This window comes from Varanus komodoensis, unplaced genomic scaffold (assembly GCF_004798865.1).
Source record: "Varanus komodoensis strain SLA01 unplaced genomic scaffold, ASM479886v1 scaffold22, whole genome shotgun sequence".
In the NCBI taxonomy this organism is placed as follows: domain Eukaryota; kingdom Metazoa; phylum Chordata; class Lepidosauria; order Squamata; family Varanidae; genus Varanus; species Varanus komodoensis.
This window is the reverse complement of record NW_025335606.1, coordinates 16,656,110-16,671,692: the sequence shown is the minus strand read 5'-3', so window position 1 is coordinate 16,671,692 and position 15,583 is coordinate 16,656,110. Positions and strand designations below refer to the sequence as shown.

Here is a 15,583-nt window from a genome sequence, read left to right as displayed (position 1 = left end):
TTGGGATCCCAGACTGTGAGTTCCTTTTGCTTATTTCTTGCTGGGTTGGCATTCCTGTGGTTTCAGAATGGCTTAATGGCCTATTCGCAGTATTTCCACTTAAGCCCAGCTGGCTCCTCTCCCTCCTTGGCTGGATTCACACATCACAACAAGCAACCTTGCATGGTTTACATAGTGTGGTGGGGGGGTGGGGAGGTAACCTGGTAAACATTTAAGTGGCTTCTATACTTGCAGGGTTTCCATCTTCTTTGCTCAGTCCTTCCATGGTTGGCATGTGTCCCATCAGCCACTGCACCTGAAATTTTAGTCTCACACGACGTGGTTGGGACAGCTCCTTCAGCTCTCTCCAGGGACTCAGCAGTAGCTGCATACCAGGACTGTGGAAACCACAACGCCTGGTTCAGATAACCATGGAAACCATAAAACTGATGGATTCTAATTGTGTTTTCTAGAATCAAATGTACCATGATGAAATATGACGGTTCAGATGACATGATGCGAGAAACCACTGTGGTTTGTTGCGTCATCTGAACCCACCCCTTGTCTGACTCACATTCCATATCATCTTGAGGTGCCTCTGCAGAGGTGTCAGGCTTACCTCTTCCACAAAGGGCATGCCAGTCCAAATTTGGTGTAATGATAGACAACCTCATGAAGAAAATAAGGCTTCTTGAAGTTTCCATCACAATTAGCCGCTGAGCAATGGGCAAGCACATGACTTACCAGATCACAGCCTTCCCTGGTATCCTCAGTAGGACCACATTTCTATTTCATTTACAGTAATTATGTCAAAATTGCGTGTGTGTGTGTGTGTGTGTGTGTGTGTACATTTTATAAACCTGCACCCTCTTCATATCCCTGTTTTCATGGTGCATTTGCCCTGTAGGGAACAATGGATAAGCAGGCACCTGAGGCTGGAGTTTCTAAAGAAAGAGTGCAAGAAAGACAGGGAGGCTCCTAGTTCATATGGTCAGCAGCTAACATGTAAAGCTGCTAAAGCTTGGATTTAAAAAGGATTAAAAAAGAAATCACAGCCCTGTCTGAGCCGCTGAAGTAGGCCACAGAGCTGCATAACAGTATGGCCCTTTTGCTTCTATTGAACTGACAAAGTCTAGCCAAGTTTAGTCAGGGTTTAGCCTCGTAGTTTCCCTATTTCTGGTTTAGTCATCCTCCCTGTTACTGCATCACTGAATTTACCCTGTTGACCCAAACAATTGTACAGTTTCTGGTAAGCAGGAGTTGTCCCAAATTCTGCCCCCAAAGCTCTCCTGCTTTGTTCAAGGTAGATTTTTCCATACTTCATAGTCAGGAAAACATCTTTTCTCAGGCACATTCTCAGGCCTGGTCTATCCTGCAGCATGTGGTAAACAGATGAACCGCACCACTTCAGTGTTCAGGCATAAAATATCATTTATTAATTCTCTCCTCTGCATACAAAATAATAACTGGAAAAAGAAAACTCATATAGTTGGAAAGGGCTTTATCAATTCTAAAATTTAGCTTTAATGTGGGACTTTTTTCTGAGTCTCCCACCTGTGCTTTAAAATGGTACAGTCTGTTTCACTATCCTTACCTGTTCCCAATGTGAAAGTTGTGGCTTTAATCCCAGCCTGGTGTCCACATGAACTTGAAATGCGCTTTTCCCTGTGCTTGCATGGGACGGGTGAATGTGCAGCAGTTTGCCAGTGCGAGCAGCCTTCCTGCCCTTTCCCTCAGCCCCTCAGGCATGGTGGGGAACACTAACACTGGGAAATGACACACAAGGCTTTTATCATGGGGTTGCCCACCCTTGTGCATGGAATTCATCATGGTCTGGACTTGTCATCTTTGACTTGTAAGCCTGCTTCATTTCCCAGCGTATTTTCCAAATGCACCAAGTCTTTTGACGGGGAGTGCTAAGAGCCTTCCCTCTATTTGCATCTGGAGATTGCCCTCCTTCCAAGTAAGTTGGCTACTTGCACATCACCAAAAGAACGGGCAAAAGAGGACAGTGATTTGCACAAAATTTGCTATTTTCTCATGGTAGAGTGAGACCTTTTAGAAGTGGGGTGACCACTCAGGCATTGCAAAAAAAAAAAAAACAATGCTTAAAATAATTTCAGGTAAATAATCTATCAATAACTTTCCACTGAGAACCCCACAGTTTCCTTTGGATACAGTTTGAACACCACTTGCCAGCCACACTTTTAACATTAACCACTAAAGTTGGCATTCCATGCCAGTGATAGTTTTTTCAATTGTATGAAATCTTGACACCACAGATGTGGTCTAACTTGCTTTCTGGATGTGACTCTCGCGTACCAGTATTCATTCAATTGGAAGTTGTTCTTAGGCATTGTTTCAATATAGTAAAACAATGAAATCTGACTCATGTTTCTTTGGTCACCCATAACTTGTGGACCTGGAGAAAGTACACAAGTTTGGCTTCCCCTTCTCCTCTTCCATCTATGGGGATTACCCAGCACTTTCTGGATCCAGCCAAGTCAATAAACTCCAGAGCACTTCTCGTAAGTTCCCATCAGACTCAGCCTACCTCTGGCACAGCTTCTGTTTGCTGTCCTGCTAATATATAACAAAACAAAGGATTAAAAGCCTACTGTTTCAAGACTATCTTTTCTAGCACTGATACCTAGAAAAGCACCATGTCTACATTCTTGCCTCTTATAGGGGTGTTCCTAATTTTTGGCTTTGCTTCAGCAGGGAAGGCAAGGTAAGTCTACTTTTTAAAAATTTCATTTCAGCTATCCTCAGGGTGATGCATAAGATTAAGGCCGGAGGACATCACGCCCCTGTCTAAGGCTGCAAAGTCAGCCCAGTGACCTTGATAGGATGTTCTTCCAAGTAAATGAATGGCTGTAAACTTGCAAATATTTTTGCATCATAAAATTCCTAGAACCAATCTTCTGTCTAATCAATGTTAGGTTTTGCTTTTTTAAAAAAGTAGTACTGCAGTGTCTAACTCACTTGCAGGTCACACACTATTTCTTGATCAATATCCTGGTGTTTTTGTTTTCCAGACCACTTCCATGATGAGTTTTTCTCCCCCCCCCCGCCCCCGCAGTATTTTTTTTCCTTTGTTACTGGGTTATGTGTGTTCCAGTCTAGCAATATTCTAACTTGTATTTGTAGGAACGATTTAAATATCACAGAAACAGTTTTACAATATTTTCCCCTGCTTTTTACCTTTGACCTCCAGCAGAGGAAATGATTTCATAGGAAAGAAATCCATGGTATCTTCTACCCTGTTTCCCCAAAAATAAGACCTAACTGGAAAATAAGCCCTAGCATGATTTTTCAGGATGCTTGTAATATAAGCCCTACCCCAAAAATAAGCCTCAGTTAAGATCGTCAGCCAGATGGACACATTTAGTACGTCTGTTGCAACACAGTTTGGAGAGTTATGATGATGTTCCAGAAGATGACACGACTGTATTTGAATAAATGTAGATTTTTGTATATGAAAAAGTAAGGCATCACCTAAAAATCAGCCCTAGTGTGTCTTTTGGAGCAAAAATTAGTATAAGACCCAGTCTTATTTTTGGGGAAACATGGTATGCCATCTCCTTTGATGACGGGGTGTGGTTGCTCAGCCCTTTTTGAAGCTAATTTTCAACCAGCACCTACACAGCTCCACAGCTGTGAATCATTTTATTATTAGAACCTACATTCCAGTAGAGCATTGCAGCTGTGCAGGTATTCTCTGGACATTAGAAAAAAGGAACATTTTGTTATTCTACCCAAGGGTGACAAGAGAACCTGCTGCACCAGAACCCATCGACTGCTGGCTGAGCACCTGGAGTGAATGGGGGCCATGCAATCCCTGCACCAAAGAAAGTGTAAGCCATGAGCATATGACTTGTCTTCTAGTTGGTTTCGTTCGCTTAAAGATTTCATACAGACAGTGAGCATTATCCCAAAGGGCAAAAACTGGGGCTTCTCTTTTCAGAGCAATTATTACTCTGCAGTCAAAGAATAATAGAATATTAGGGAGTGAAGTAGCCCTGGAGGTCATCTAGCCCAACCCACTCCTCAGTTCGATTCTGCAGCTGTCAAATCAACCATGGTGAAGGAAAGAGACACTGACATTAGCCACCCCTGCCCCTCTTGCAATCCCTTGTTCCCCCTGAGCTTTACTGTGATTCTCACAGCAGTGGAGGGCTGGTGAGGTTTTACAAATTGTTCCATGTTGTAATGCAACATATTTTGAAGTGAGCTGGTTTTGAATGGGCTCTTAAGACTCATGCGCTTTTCCAAAGATCTGTTGGTGGAACTGCCTGAATTTCTGGACCCTGTTTGGGACATGGTAAGAAGTTTGTCATGATGAGTGTCTGCACATGAGAAGGCTGCCATTATGTCACTGCAAGTGGCCTTCCAGGGTCTGCTGAAATATCTCCAACAAAGGAGAGCTACCATGTCCCAAGGAAGACTGCCACACAGCCCAAATGGGCTTCACTCTTTGGACATTTTCCTGGCCTAAGTATGTTCCCATTCTTGCCAAACACCTTCCCACATTCACCACATGATGCCAAAAGACAAAGGGCTTGCAGTGACCCTCTTCCTGCCCCCCACCCCACATTTGTTTTCCCATGATGCTTACAGCTGCAAACTCCCAGTCTTGCTACTGAGGGGAAAGGATAGGAGGAGATGACAAATGGTTGCAAAATAGGAATGGCAAAAGAGACTCGTGCAAGATCCCGAAGCCTACCTGAAGCTAGCCCTGATTGAAACCGACACATAAAACAGCTACACAAATTTACCTTAATTAAGCTGTCAGCAGAATTCTACCATCTTATATCTTAGAACAGTTCCAGGCCGTTCTGCACCTTTTTGTAGGCACATGTGGGAAGCTGAGTCCTTGCTGTGGATGCAAACACAAAACGGCTCTCTTGGAGGTTGTGACTAGTCACAAAATGGCCGCCGTGGGGACCTGGCTTGTGCAAAAAGGTCACAGGGAGAAAGTGCAAGGCTCAAGGCTGAAAGGGAGCGGGAAATGGCAAGGCAAAAGGGAGAGAGAGAGCACAGCTAGAGGATTGGAAGGGGAGAAACACCAAAGCAAAAAGGTGGGGGAGGAATAGCAGTAGGCTGTGAGTGGAGGGAAACGGCAAAGACAAAAGGACTGAGTGGGAGAGAAAGAGTGAAGCGAGGGGTTAGGAGGGAAAGAAACAGCAAAGAGGTGAGAGAGTAGTTGTAGGCTGGAAGGGAAGGAAAGAAGGCGGCAAGGGATGGGGAAGTGAGAAATAGTGAAGAAAGGGAGCCTGGAGAGAAAGGAGGGAGGTTGGGAGTGGAGAAACAGAAAGAGCACGGAAGAATGACCTGTAGGGGTGAAAGAAGCTGTGGTGGGGCTGGAAGTAGCACATTTTACACTGGTTTTGTATGGTTTTACGGTTGTAACCTGACCAGGGAGCCGTGTGGCTAGTTAGAAATCTAATAAATAAATAATAAATTTCTCCTCCTCCTGGTCAGTGGCAGACTCAGGAACAGGAAGGAGAAAGTATCACCCTGCTTTCTCCAATTTCTATTTTAATTGAAAATGAACTTTTAAAGGGGAGGGCAGTGGAAAGCTTCCTGGGGTGCCACTGGAAGTGTCTTGCCAAACCCATGCTCTGCCAAGCCGAACACCAGGGCAATTGGCAAGGAAATAGCTGACCACAACATGTGTTGGATGAGCTGTACCTTTTGAAAGCTGCAGCTTCATTTGGGTAGTTAGTAATGTAAAATGCATCTTCCGGAGATCAGGAGAGACACTGCTGCAGGTCGGAACAGATGGCGCTTATTAGATAGACAGATATTCAGACCAGAAGTAAGGAACCTTGCTACGGACAACATCCCAGGCTGATGGGAATGATGGAGCAGAGTTACAGGAAGCTCCCAAGGAACCTCCAATGCTTCCTAGAGGGTAGGGAAGGCCTCCTGAACTGGGCAGCCTGTGTGGAGGATGAATGAGAAACCACAGCAGAACCCCCAAAGTTGGATGGAGGCACTTTATAGGAGAAGGGGCTTTCAAGTCACCATCTCAGAGGACAATCATTCTCCCAGAATGATCCTGCAGTCATTTTGTAGCGTTTTGGAGGTGGGGGAGGCACCAGGGGCTGCTGGAAGGCTCCATTCCACCAGTGTAATTTCTGCTCCTGTGGTAGATCGCAAGTTGCACTGGTCTATCTTAAATGTTGTAGAGAGGGGACCCAGCGCCCACGTGTTGCAGTCTGCTGAGACAGAGTCATGCAGTTCTGAGGAGACAGCAGGATTGGGCAGGTGACTTGACACTTTCAAGGCTACCTACTGAAGATTATCAGATGGAGTGTGAGAACCAGCCCACCTTGGAAAAGCAGAGAGATATTTCAGAACGGGGTGGGGAGACTGACGGGGAGTTCCTTGACTTTCTCAGAAGACAAGAGTTGTGAACAGTCTGACACTCCCTTCAGGGATCAAGAGCCATCAAGATGTGGACTCAGATTCTTCGGGAAAGGAGGGAAGGACGGGACATTTCAGTTTGGATTCAGTGCTTCTCATGGGCAGATGCTTCTCCCACACCTCAAGGAGAACACGACCAATTTATTCAGTGTTGTAGCCTGTTATACCCTAATAAAAGGTCACCACTAAGTGCTGGAGTAGGAAAAAATGCAGGGGAGAGACCTGCCCCCAACAAACATATTGCCAAGAAATACATTGCTCATTGCATTTCTTGGATTACGCAGACCTCTAGCATGCTAGAACTTTCCACCTTCTGCTTTTGTGGCCCATGGGAAGAATTTAGGAAGCACTTTGACTGGGCACAAGCCCTGCCTAGTCCAGCATTCTGCTCACACAGCAGCCAATCAGCTGCCTGGGGGGAAGCCACCAAGAGGACGTGAGAGGAGTGGCACCCGCCTTCTCATGTTCCCCAGCAAACAGGATTGACAGACATGCTGCCTCTGAAGCTGGAGGGGAGATGATGTCCCTCATGACCACCAGCCATTGAGAGCCATAACCGCCATATCATGAGCCACCAGTTCATGATTTGGTATTGCTGAAGCCTCTCAGGAAGCACTTGGTGGGTCTTGGCAGAGTGAAGGAACACTTTTGGGTTTTGTAGGCCTTCTGGGTACTGGTGAACTTTTGTGGCATTGCTAATGACCTTCAGAGGAAGGAAGGAAGGAAGGAAGGAGTGCTGTGGGTTAGTGTCTGTGATAGATGAGTCTGCTCTGTGCTATTCTTGAACTTCAGATACTAATTAATTAATTATATGCCACTATGCACCATTTAGAAATATCAAAACATTATTTTGTAAATATTAAACATATTTCTTTTATATATAATTATATAATTTATAGAAATATATGAATGCATATGAATATGTTTTATAATTATTTTATGGATAACTGTTTGCATATGACTATTTGTTGTTTGCACATGTATTCTTAGTAATTATTATTAATTAATTCTTAATCACCTGGTTCAGGCACTGCTTGGGCAGTGGTCAGGAATGCTGACAGTTGTAGTTCAAAACCTCTGGAGGGCACCAGGTTGAAGAAAATGGCAATAGTGTAATTGGAGGTTATTATGAACACTGAGTGCCACCTGGTGGTGAATTGCTGTACAGTTTTAAAAGGTTTCATTTTGGGTGCTTCCAGACAGCAGCACCCTAGTGCTTCCGATCAGAGGCCTTTTGGTAGTTATTCCATCTTTTCTTCCTAAATAGTTTTTCTGCAATAAGAAAAAGATGGAAGAAATGGGAGGGGGGATATGGGAGAACTACAAATGGCACAACAGTAAGATCCAGTTGAGCGATGGAGCACATGTTTGCCTCTAGGTTACTGGTTACTCCAGCAGGGCTGGACAAATGCTTTTCTGAAGCACTGGGGCGTGGCTGACAATCATTGTTGAAATATTGGGCTTAGATGGGCTGAGTCAGTACAAAGTGACATAAAAATGCTGTGAAAGAGGTAATGGAGCATTTAAAAGCCTTTTCTGAAGTGGGGCATCATTTTTAAATAACCTTCCCCTCCACTCAAAGAACAGTTGAAATAATAGTCCATGACTTGCTGGAATTGGAAAAATAGAGGATGACTAAATGAAGGCAATCAGATCATAAAACCTACAATAGATCTCATTAGAGAGAAGCTGGCACAGGTAGAATGGGATAGGCAGTCTAGATGGTGTTTGGGTCAGAGTTTTCCTTTTGCCACTGAGCCCCAAATAATGAGCCTTGAGGTGGCCTGGCCATCACAATCCTTTTATCTCCCTTAATCCACAGAATGTCTGGCAAATACAGGTGAGAGCAGGAAGACAAAACAAAAGGCAGTAGTGCCAGGGCTGGACCTATCATGCTGTAGTGTGAACTGCTTCAGGCAGCAGCATGGAAGGACAGGCTGAGGAAGAAAGATGGAGGCAGGGATTACTCTCAGAAGGGTGCAGCAAGACATGTGAGGCTGCAATCCTATGCATACATACCCAACAGTAAGTCCCTTTGGGACTGATGTCTGAGCAGACATGTATAGAATTGCACTTTCATAGAATCATGCCATTGGAAGAGGCCTAGACAGCCATCAGGTCCAACTCCCTGCTCACTGCAGGACTCATGTCTCCCATCCAGATTATAACCAGCGCTGACCCTGCTTAGCTTCCAAGATGGGGCAGGATCAGGCACTTCAGGCTATACTTCTTCATGTTCAGTTTTGCATTTCAACATGTGTGTTGACTGATAATGGCCATGAAGATGTTATTGCCCAGTTAGTTGCAATTGTGAATGCCAATTGTTAAAAAATGATCACTGTTCGTTCTTCCTTGCATTTCAATTTCCTTTGATATCCCTTTGCTCTCTCCACCTGCCTCCCAATGTGTATCTAGATCAGCCCATCCAAAGTTGACTTTTCATGCATGTGATGAAGCAGACAGCACCCACAAAAAGTTAGGGATGTATGAGTAATCTGTTTGGGTGGTGGGAATCCATCAGATTCCCTGGGCTTGGCACCCCAGACTTTGGTCTGCTTTGTGTTAGCCCTGACTCAATGTTCCTGTTTACCAGGAATCAGGCCCCGGGTGCTGCATAAGCAGTGCCCCTTTTCTGAACCTGATGTAGAGGAAGGTTCATGCTGAGCTCAGCAGGAATGAAGCAAGCGGCCTTTCTTCCATGCTAGCTGCAGTGTGGAAGAAGGTTGCCAGTTGCACAGCCTTCATTCTGAAAGTGTTTGCAAACTCCCTTCATTTTATCTTGCTTTCAAGACTGGGCTGATCATGAGAGGAAGTCCAGGAATGCTAGAGGGACGGCTTCTGCTAGGTTTCAACACAGCCCTAGGTTACACCATAATAAACATGCTAATCTTCAAGAAGCCACAAGTCAATGTGTCACTGTTTCCCTTCTTAAAGAGTTGGCCCTAGCTTGGCAAGGTGGGTTACCCCTTTCTGGTTTGCAACTATGAATAGACTTCTTAACTGGGAGCTCCACTCACTACTGGACTCCCTGGTCTGTTTGCATCCGTCATAATTTTTCACAACTGTTTGCCTCATGAGCAACTCCCCTCTGCTAGAGCATCTGTCATTGTTCTTTTTCCTTCCTGAAAGTATCGCTCGAGGAGTGTCCTGCGGTATGGGCAGTTTGGAGGGAGGCCATGCTTGGAATCTCTGGGAGACAGAAAGAGGTGTGTGCCAGACTCACCCTGCCCTGACGAGCAAAGCGATTGCGGCAATGACTTCACCTGTGACAATGGTAGGCGCTACAGCTTTTTCTTTATTTGTTTCTAATTACTGGTCCATTTCATCACAGTGTGTCGTGAGCTAGGCATCCCTTCCCAACAAAGGCAAGCACTTCAATAGTTGTTAAAAGAGTCTTTATTCCATCCAAGGTCCAAACATACACTCAAGGTAGAAAGTTTTTGACCCTAGTCACCCCAAACTTTGCTTATGAAACCTTTGGGGCTGGTTTCTGGAGGGGGGTGCGCTATGGACACGAGCACGCTGCCGCTCCTCCCGTCGAGTGTCCAGTTGGCCCAGCCAGCAAGTGCAACAACAAGTCCAAGCACCCAAGCCTCCCGAAGAACCCTTCCCAGCCTGTTCACCACCAGCTTATTTCCCACAGTCAGGAGTGGGAGGGGGCTCAGGGGTTGTCCTTGAGGTGCTTTGATCCAGAGCTGGCTCCGGCTGGCTCACTGGGAGGAGCTGGGCATCTGGAGCCTCGCTAGCCTCAACAACTCCAAGGTAATTATGGAATGCGCTCCCTGGAGTGGTGTGCCTGGCGCCAAGTTTATATTCTTTTTGGCGCCAGGTTAAACCTTTTTATTTAATCACTATTTTAAAAACTGATATTTTATCATTGAACAGTCTCTCTTTTTGTTTTTGGTTTTTTGTTCTTATGTAATCTTTTACTGAATTTGTTATTTATAAAGATCATTTTATTGCTTTTAATTGCATGTATTGTGAGCCGTCCCACGATGCCAAGGCATGTGGTGACGGCATACAAAAGTTTTAAATAATAATAAAAATAATTATTGGTTCCATTGCAGTATTGCTCTAGCAGGAGACTTTCCAGATATTCAGCCAGAACCTGACTTCCTGTAATTGAGCCCGTTATTCTGTGTCCTGCACTCTAGAACGATTGAGAAGAAATCCTGGTTGTCCTCTGTATGACAACCTTTCAAGGTCATGAAGAGTGTTATCATATCGCCACTTAGTCTTCTCAAGGCTAAACATGCCCATTTCTTCCAGTCCCTTCTCAGGGGGCTTTGTTTCAAGTCCTCTGATCTCTTTTGTCCTCCTCTGAACCTTTTCCAGTTTGTCTGCATTTTAGACTGTAATGCCCATCACTGGACTCAGGATTATGCGTAACTGGTTCTAAGTAGAGAGGAATTAATACTTCATGAGTTTTGGAACTGATACTTCTATTACAGCAGCCAAGAATAGCATTTGCCTTTTTTGCAGCTGCTTCACATTGTTGGCTCATCTTCAGCTTGTGATCAACAGCAATTCCAAGATCCTTCTCAGTTGTAGTATTGTTGAGCCAAATATCCCCATCTTGTAATGATGTATTTGGTTACACCTATTCTCACCTGTTCCCATTACCTTCTCTGAAACAAACACTGTAAACCAAGCAGGTGGTCTGATATTCTTGGCAGTCTGTTAAATGTCTTGGGATGCTTTGATTTCTAAAGATTTTCATATGACCCAGGCTAGGAATCTTGCTCTTTTCTTTGTTCTACCTTTAGGACATTGCATAAAGAAAAGGCTGCTTTGTAATACTGAAGATGACTGTGGTGACATGTCTGATGAAGCAGAATGTGAAGACATGAACCTAGCTCCCTGTCGTGACCGCATCATTGATGTGTCAGAGATAGGAAGAACAGCAGGTCGTGGGTAAGTTCTGGAGCATCTGTATGCAAAACCCAAGAAATCCACAATGTGCTGCCTAATGAGAATTACATTATTGACTTGTGCATTTCTTCTCTGACGCTACATCACCGACATTTTTAAAACTGTTAAAAAACTGATCCATGGATTTGCCTCAGACTTTTCTCAGGAATGAATATATGTTGTGCTCAGCTTTGACATTTCCAGTGTTATTAGGAAGATAAAGATCAATATTACTGATAAGCCAATTATAAGAGTAGATAGCACATTTTCCCTTTTCTGTTCCATACAATCAACAATGCTTAGCAGGGTCCCCTTGGAGTATTTTAAACTCATTAATGGCTTTCTATCTCAGCTTTCTCTCATGGAAAATGGAGCAGTATACATAAGTCATATCTGCACGTAACAATGACCCAGAACGCCTGGTTTAGCATGGCTTGCTGTGGGGGAGCAGTATGCTAGTGAGCACAGCCTGTTTGCTCCTGCCTTCTCATGATTAGCAAAACCAATGACTTTTTGTGGCATCTGAACCTAGAATCCTAGTTTGTTGCTTCCAGACTTGCTGGGACCAGAAACAAGCAACAGCCCTTATTGTTCAGCAGTAAATCATCACAATTCTATATGTGGATAGTAAATATGTTATCATTTCCTCATTTGTCTTACCTGCTCATGCAAAGGAAGGTATGAAGTAGGTGTGGATGCACTGCTTCTTTTCCATAAGCCAGGAATCCCTGGTTTTTGCCCTTTTATACTTGTGGCCATAGAGTCCTTATATTCCTTCCCTTCCAGACACTGAATAGGCCTGGACCTTGCTTAGCTTCCGCAAGGTTGCTGCATCCAGCAAGCTCAGGCAGTGCCCCCGGGAGCTTGCAAACTCGGTTTTCCTATGGAGCAAATTTAGTGCTGAGCTTGCCATAAAGTAACATGAAGCAGTTCTGCTGGGGCATTAGCTTCAGGCAGTGACTTGATTGTCATGCTTCTGTGCCTCTCCCTCTTCAAAGGCAGTGCTATAAATTATGACTGCTAGTCCAGAACAGGTATGCACGAACCACAGTGGCTGAGCGGGTGGGACCCTTTGAAGATCAAGTGCCCAGTGGACCCTTAGAAGGCATTCCTGAGGTCAGAGAGAAGGCCTCTGCTTTTTCCTCTGGCTAGCAAGCCAGCATCTGTTGGCCATAGGATGGTGCAATACAGAATCAGTGTAATATAGTGGTTAAGAGCATGGGACTGGGACTCAGACGATCTGGGTTCTAGTCCCCACTCAGCCATGGAGCCAACTGGATGACTTTGGGCCAGTCACAGTCTCTCAGCCCATCCTGCCTCACAGGGTTGTTGTTGTGAAGGTAAGTCTGAGAGCAGGAGGAGGAGGAAAGCCGTGTTGAGTTCTTTGTAAGAAAAAGGGAGGGATGTTAAGTCTAATAAATAAATAACATTTGTGGCTATTACAAAGGAAACCAGGACTCCATGCAAGGGTCATAAAGGCACATTTAGTATATGAATTTCCTAAATTCTGTATATTCTTTAGGGAGACTTTACCTTAAAAGTTGGCTGCTACATTTTGAAGCCAGGAGACTTTTCTTTCAAAGTAAATGAATTCTATCTCAGGTTGCAGGGTGTTGTAGGGATGTGCGCAGATGTCTGTCGCGTTATGTTTGCTCTCATGTTAGCTAATCAGCCCCTTTTTGAAAATGAATACCATTTCAGTGGTGCATGAGGGCAGCAGTGTAGAAGCAATGTCATAACAGAAGACACTCTCTTTTTTCCCTTTCCCTTTTCTGGTATTCCTGCAGTCTCAACATTCTAGGTTTGGAACCAAGGGAAAGCCCATTTTTCAATGAGTTTTACAACGGAATGTGCGACAGAGTCCGTGATGGGAATAGTGGCATATATTTTCGCAAGCCATGGAATGTTGCCGTGCTCAATTATGATGTAAGCCTTGTTGGGGAAAAGTGGGGGGGGGGGGAGCTGCTGGATAGAGAAATGCTCCTGTAAATGCTTTAGGACCAGATGACACAGGACAAAGAATACAGGGATGCCTCTGAGCTCAGCAGATCTGCAGTTCTTCCTACCCCTCCCTAATGCCCGGTTGAACCTATCCTCTCTGCTGGCTAATAGCCAAAACTCTCTAGAAGGTTCAGAATATAAAAATGTAAACCATATGATATAAAAACATGACAACGCTTACTATAGAAAACCCCAAAACATTCAAAGCAGAATAAAGCCTAAGTGAAAGCACAACCACAGTACTGCAAAGCCTAAACAGCCACTTGTTGCTGAAAAGAACACAATGTACTCTGTGGGGATGGGCTACCACTGAAAGGGCCCTGTCCTTAGCAGCTACCCACTTCACTTTATTTGGTGGATTCAGCTGCAGGAGAACATCTGAAAATGACCTTAGTTTCTGGGCAGTTATATATGAGAGCAGATAATCCCTAAGGTGTGCATGTCATGATGATAGTTGTTTCTCAGTGACATTTTCCCTCTTTTCTTTTCCTCCTTCCCTATTTATTTATTTATTTATTTATTAAAACATTTCTATGCCGCCCCTTGCCAAGGCCTCGGGGCAGCTTACAACATTGAATACAAAATACATTAAAACAATGACAATTAAAATATATACAGTAAAATAAAATAAGCCGCCCTGGCCGATTAAAATTCAATAATATTAACATTTAAAATGCTGCATAAATAAAAAGGTCTTCGCCTGGCGCCGAAAAACAAATAACGACGGCGCCAGGCGGACCTCTCTGGGGAGCGCATATTTCTTGTGTTTTGGTTATCTCTTCTTCATTACTTGCTTCACTGGTTGTTATTATCCAAATTTCTCTGCTACCGGTTTTATTCTGGGGGTGGGGGTGAAGCAAAAATAGATGGGCCACCCTCTTTCTTGACTCACACTCCAGACATCTGTGGTGGTGGTCTTTTCAAAGTAGACTTTCCCTTGGCCCTTTAAAAATGTTCTGAGAAGGGAAAGCTTCATGATTGACACAGTATCCATCCCTACAACACTGCTCTGAGGAAGGAGGAAGGAAATGTGGCCTTGTGATTGACACAAGGGGCAGCCAATCAGTGTGCTACAAATCCAACTTTTGCTATATGTTTGATCTCACCCTTATACTACCTTTATTGGGGGATCTCCACAATGAGGATGGCCCTTTGATACTCACCCCACTGCCTTTCACAGCTTACAATGGGCAGAAATGCAGCAAGTGCACAGTTTTCCCCCAACATGCAAAATCTGCATAGGATAGATTTCTGCCCATGATCTGGCTTTCAAAAACACAAACCTCTATAGCAGAACTAGCAGATCTGTTTTGGTTTGTTAAATGAGAGAAGTTTCTCATTTTGAGAAAGGTGTGCAATTCTCAAGTGACAATGTATGAATGCAAATTTGCCAATATTTTCAGGTACTCCCAGATTCAGAGATTTGGACTAGACATTTTCAGATACTTTGTGAACTGAAACAAAATTCTCAAACATCCTTATTCCTGAACATCAGCCACTGATAGACTACTTATCCTTTTGTTTGGCAGGTTCTCCTTTAAAGCCTTTAAGCCTATAGTCATAGGCACATCTCATGACAGCAAATTCCATGCATTACTGAGATAGGGACTTCTCAATGGTGGCACCTCTGCATTGAAATATTGTCCCCAAGGAGGCTTGTCTGGTACCAAACCCAATGTCTCTTTAGTACTAGATGAATACCTTCCTTCCTGGAATTTTAGACTTTGAGGTTCTTTAAGACGACTGGTGGGGAATGTTTGGTCCTCCAGATGTTGTTTTACTGCATTCCCATCATCTCTAACCATCAGAGCCAAATGTGAAGGATGATGAAATTTTGAGTCCCAACAAAATCTGTTAGATCTCATTGTTCCCTATACCTGCTTCAGGACTTTTAATCTTTCATTATGCTTTTGTGCTCATTTCAAACTACTCTCCTGAATTTTTTTTTTCTTGATATTTTTTGTGTTGGGTTTGGTTTGGTTTTTTGAACCAAAGCAGCTCTGAGATCTTTAGACTGAAGGGTGGAATAGTAAATTCCTAAAATAAATGTTGGGAACAAAGGCAATCATAGCCTAACATTGCAAAGGTTAGGTATCTTATGTTCTTGATCATCTTATCCAATATATAATATTTTAGAGCTTTAAAGTTTAAAATGTCTTGTTTTAGCTCCTGTAAAAACCTAGAAGGTTTTAAATTTTTCTTTAAGCCGCAAAGGTGGTATCTACATAGTTTTGATATCTCTCTCAGTGTATTTTTGATT

General features: G+C 43.8%; 1 protein-coding gene across 1 annotated transcript in view; it reads left to right on the top strand.

The window, feature by feature from the left end:
* Nucleotides 1-209: 209 nt before the first annotated feature.
* Nucleotides 210-15,583, top strand: part of C9 (complement C9) — a 29,198-nt gene continuing 13,824 nt past the window's right edge. Inside the window, exons 1-5 of the mRNA XM_044431611.1 lie at nucleotides 210-2,710; nucleotides 3,743-3,836; nucleotides 9,541-9,685; nucleotides 11,178-11,325; nucleotides 13,110-13,248. Coding sequence (XP_044287546.1) covers nucleotides 2,643-2,710; nucleotides 3,743-3,836; nucleotides 9,541-9,685; nucleotides 11,178-11,325; nucleotides 13,110-13,248 — 594 coding nt within the window. The 5' untranslated portion in view covers nucleotides 210-2,642. The remainder of the gene's footprint in view (nucleotides 2,711-3,742; nucleotides 3,837-9,540; nucleotides 9,686-11,177; nucleotides 11,326-13,109; nucleotides 13,249-15,583) is intronic.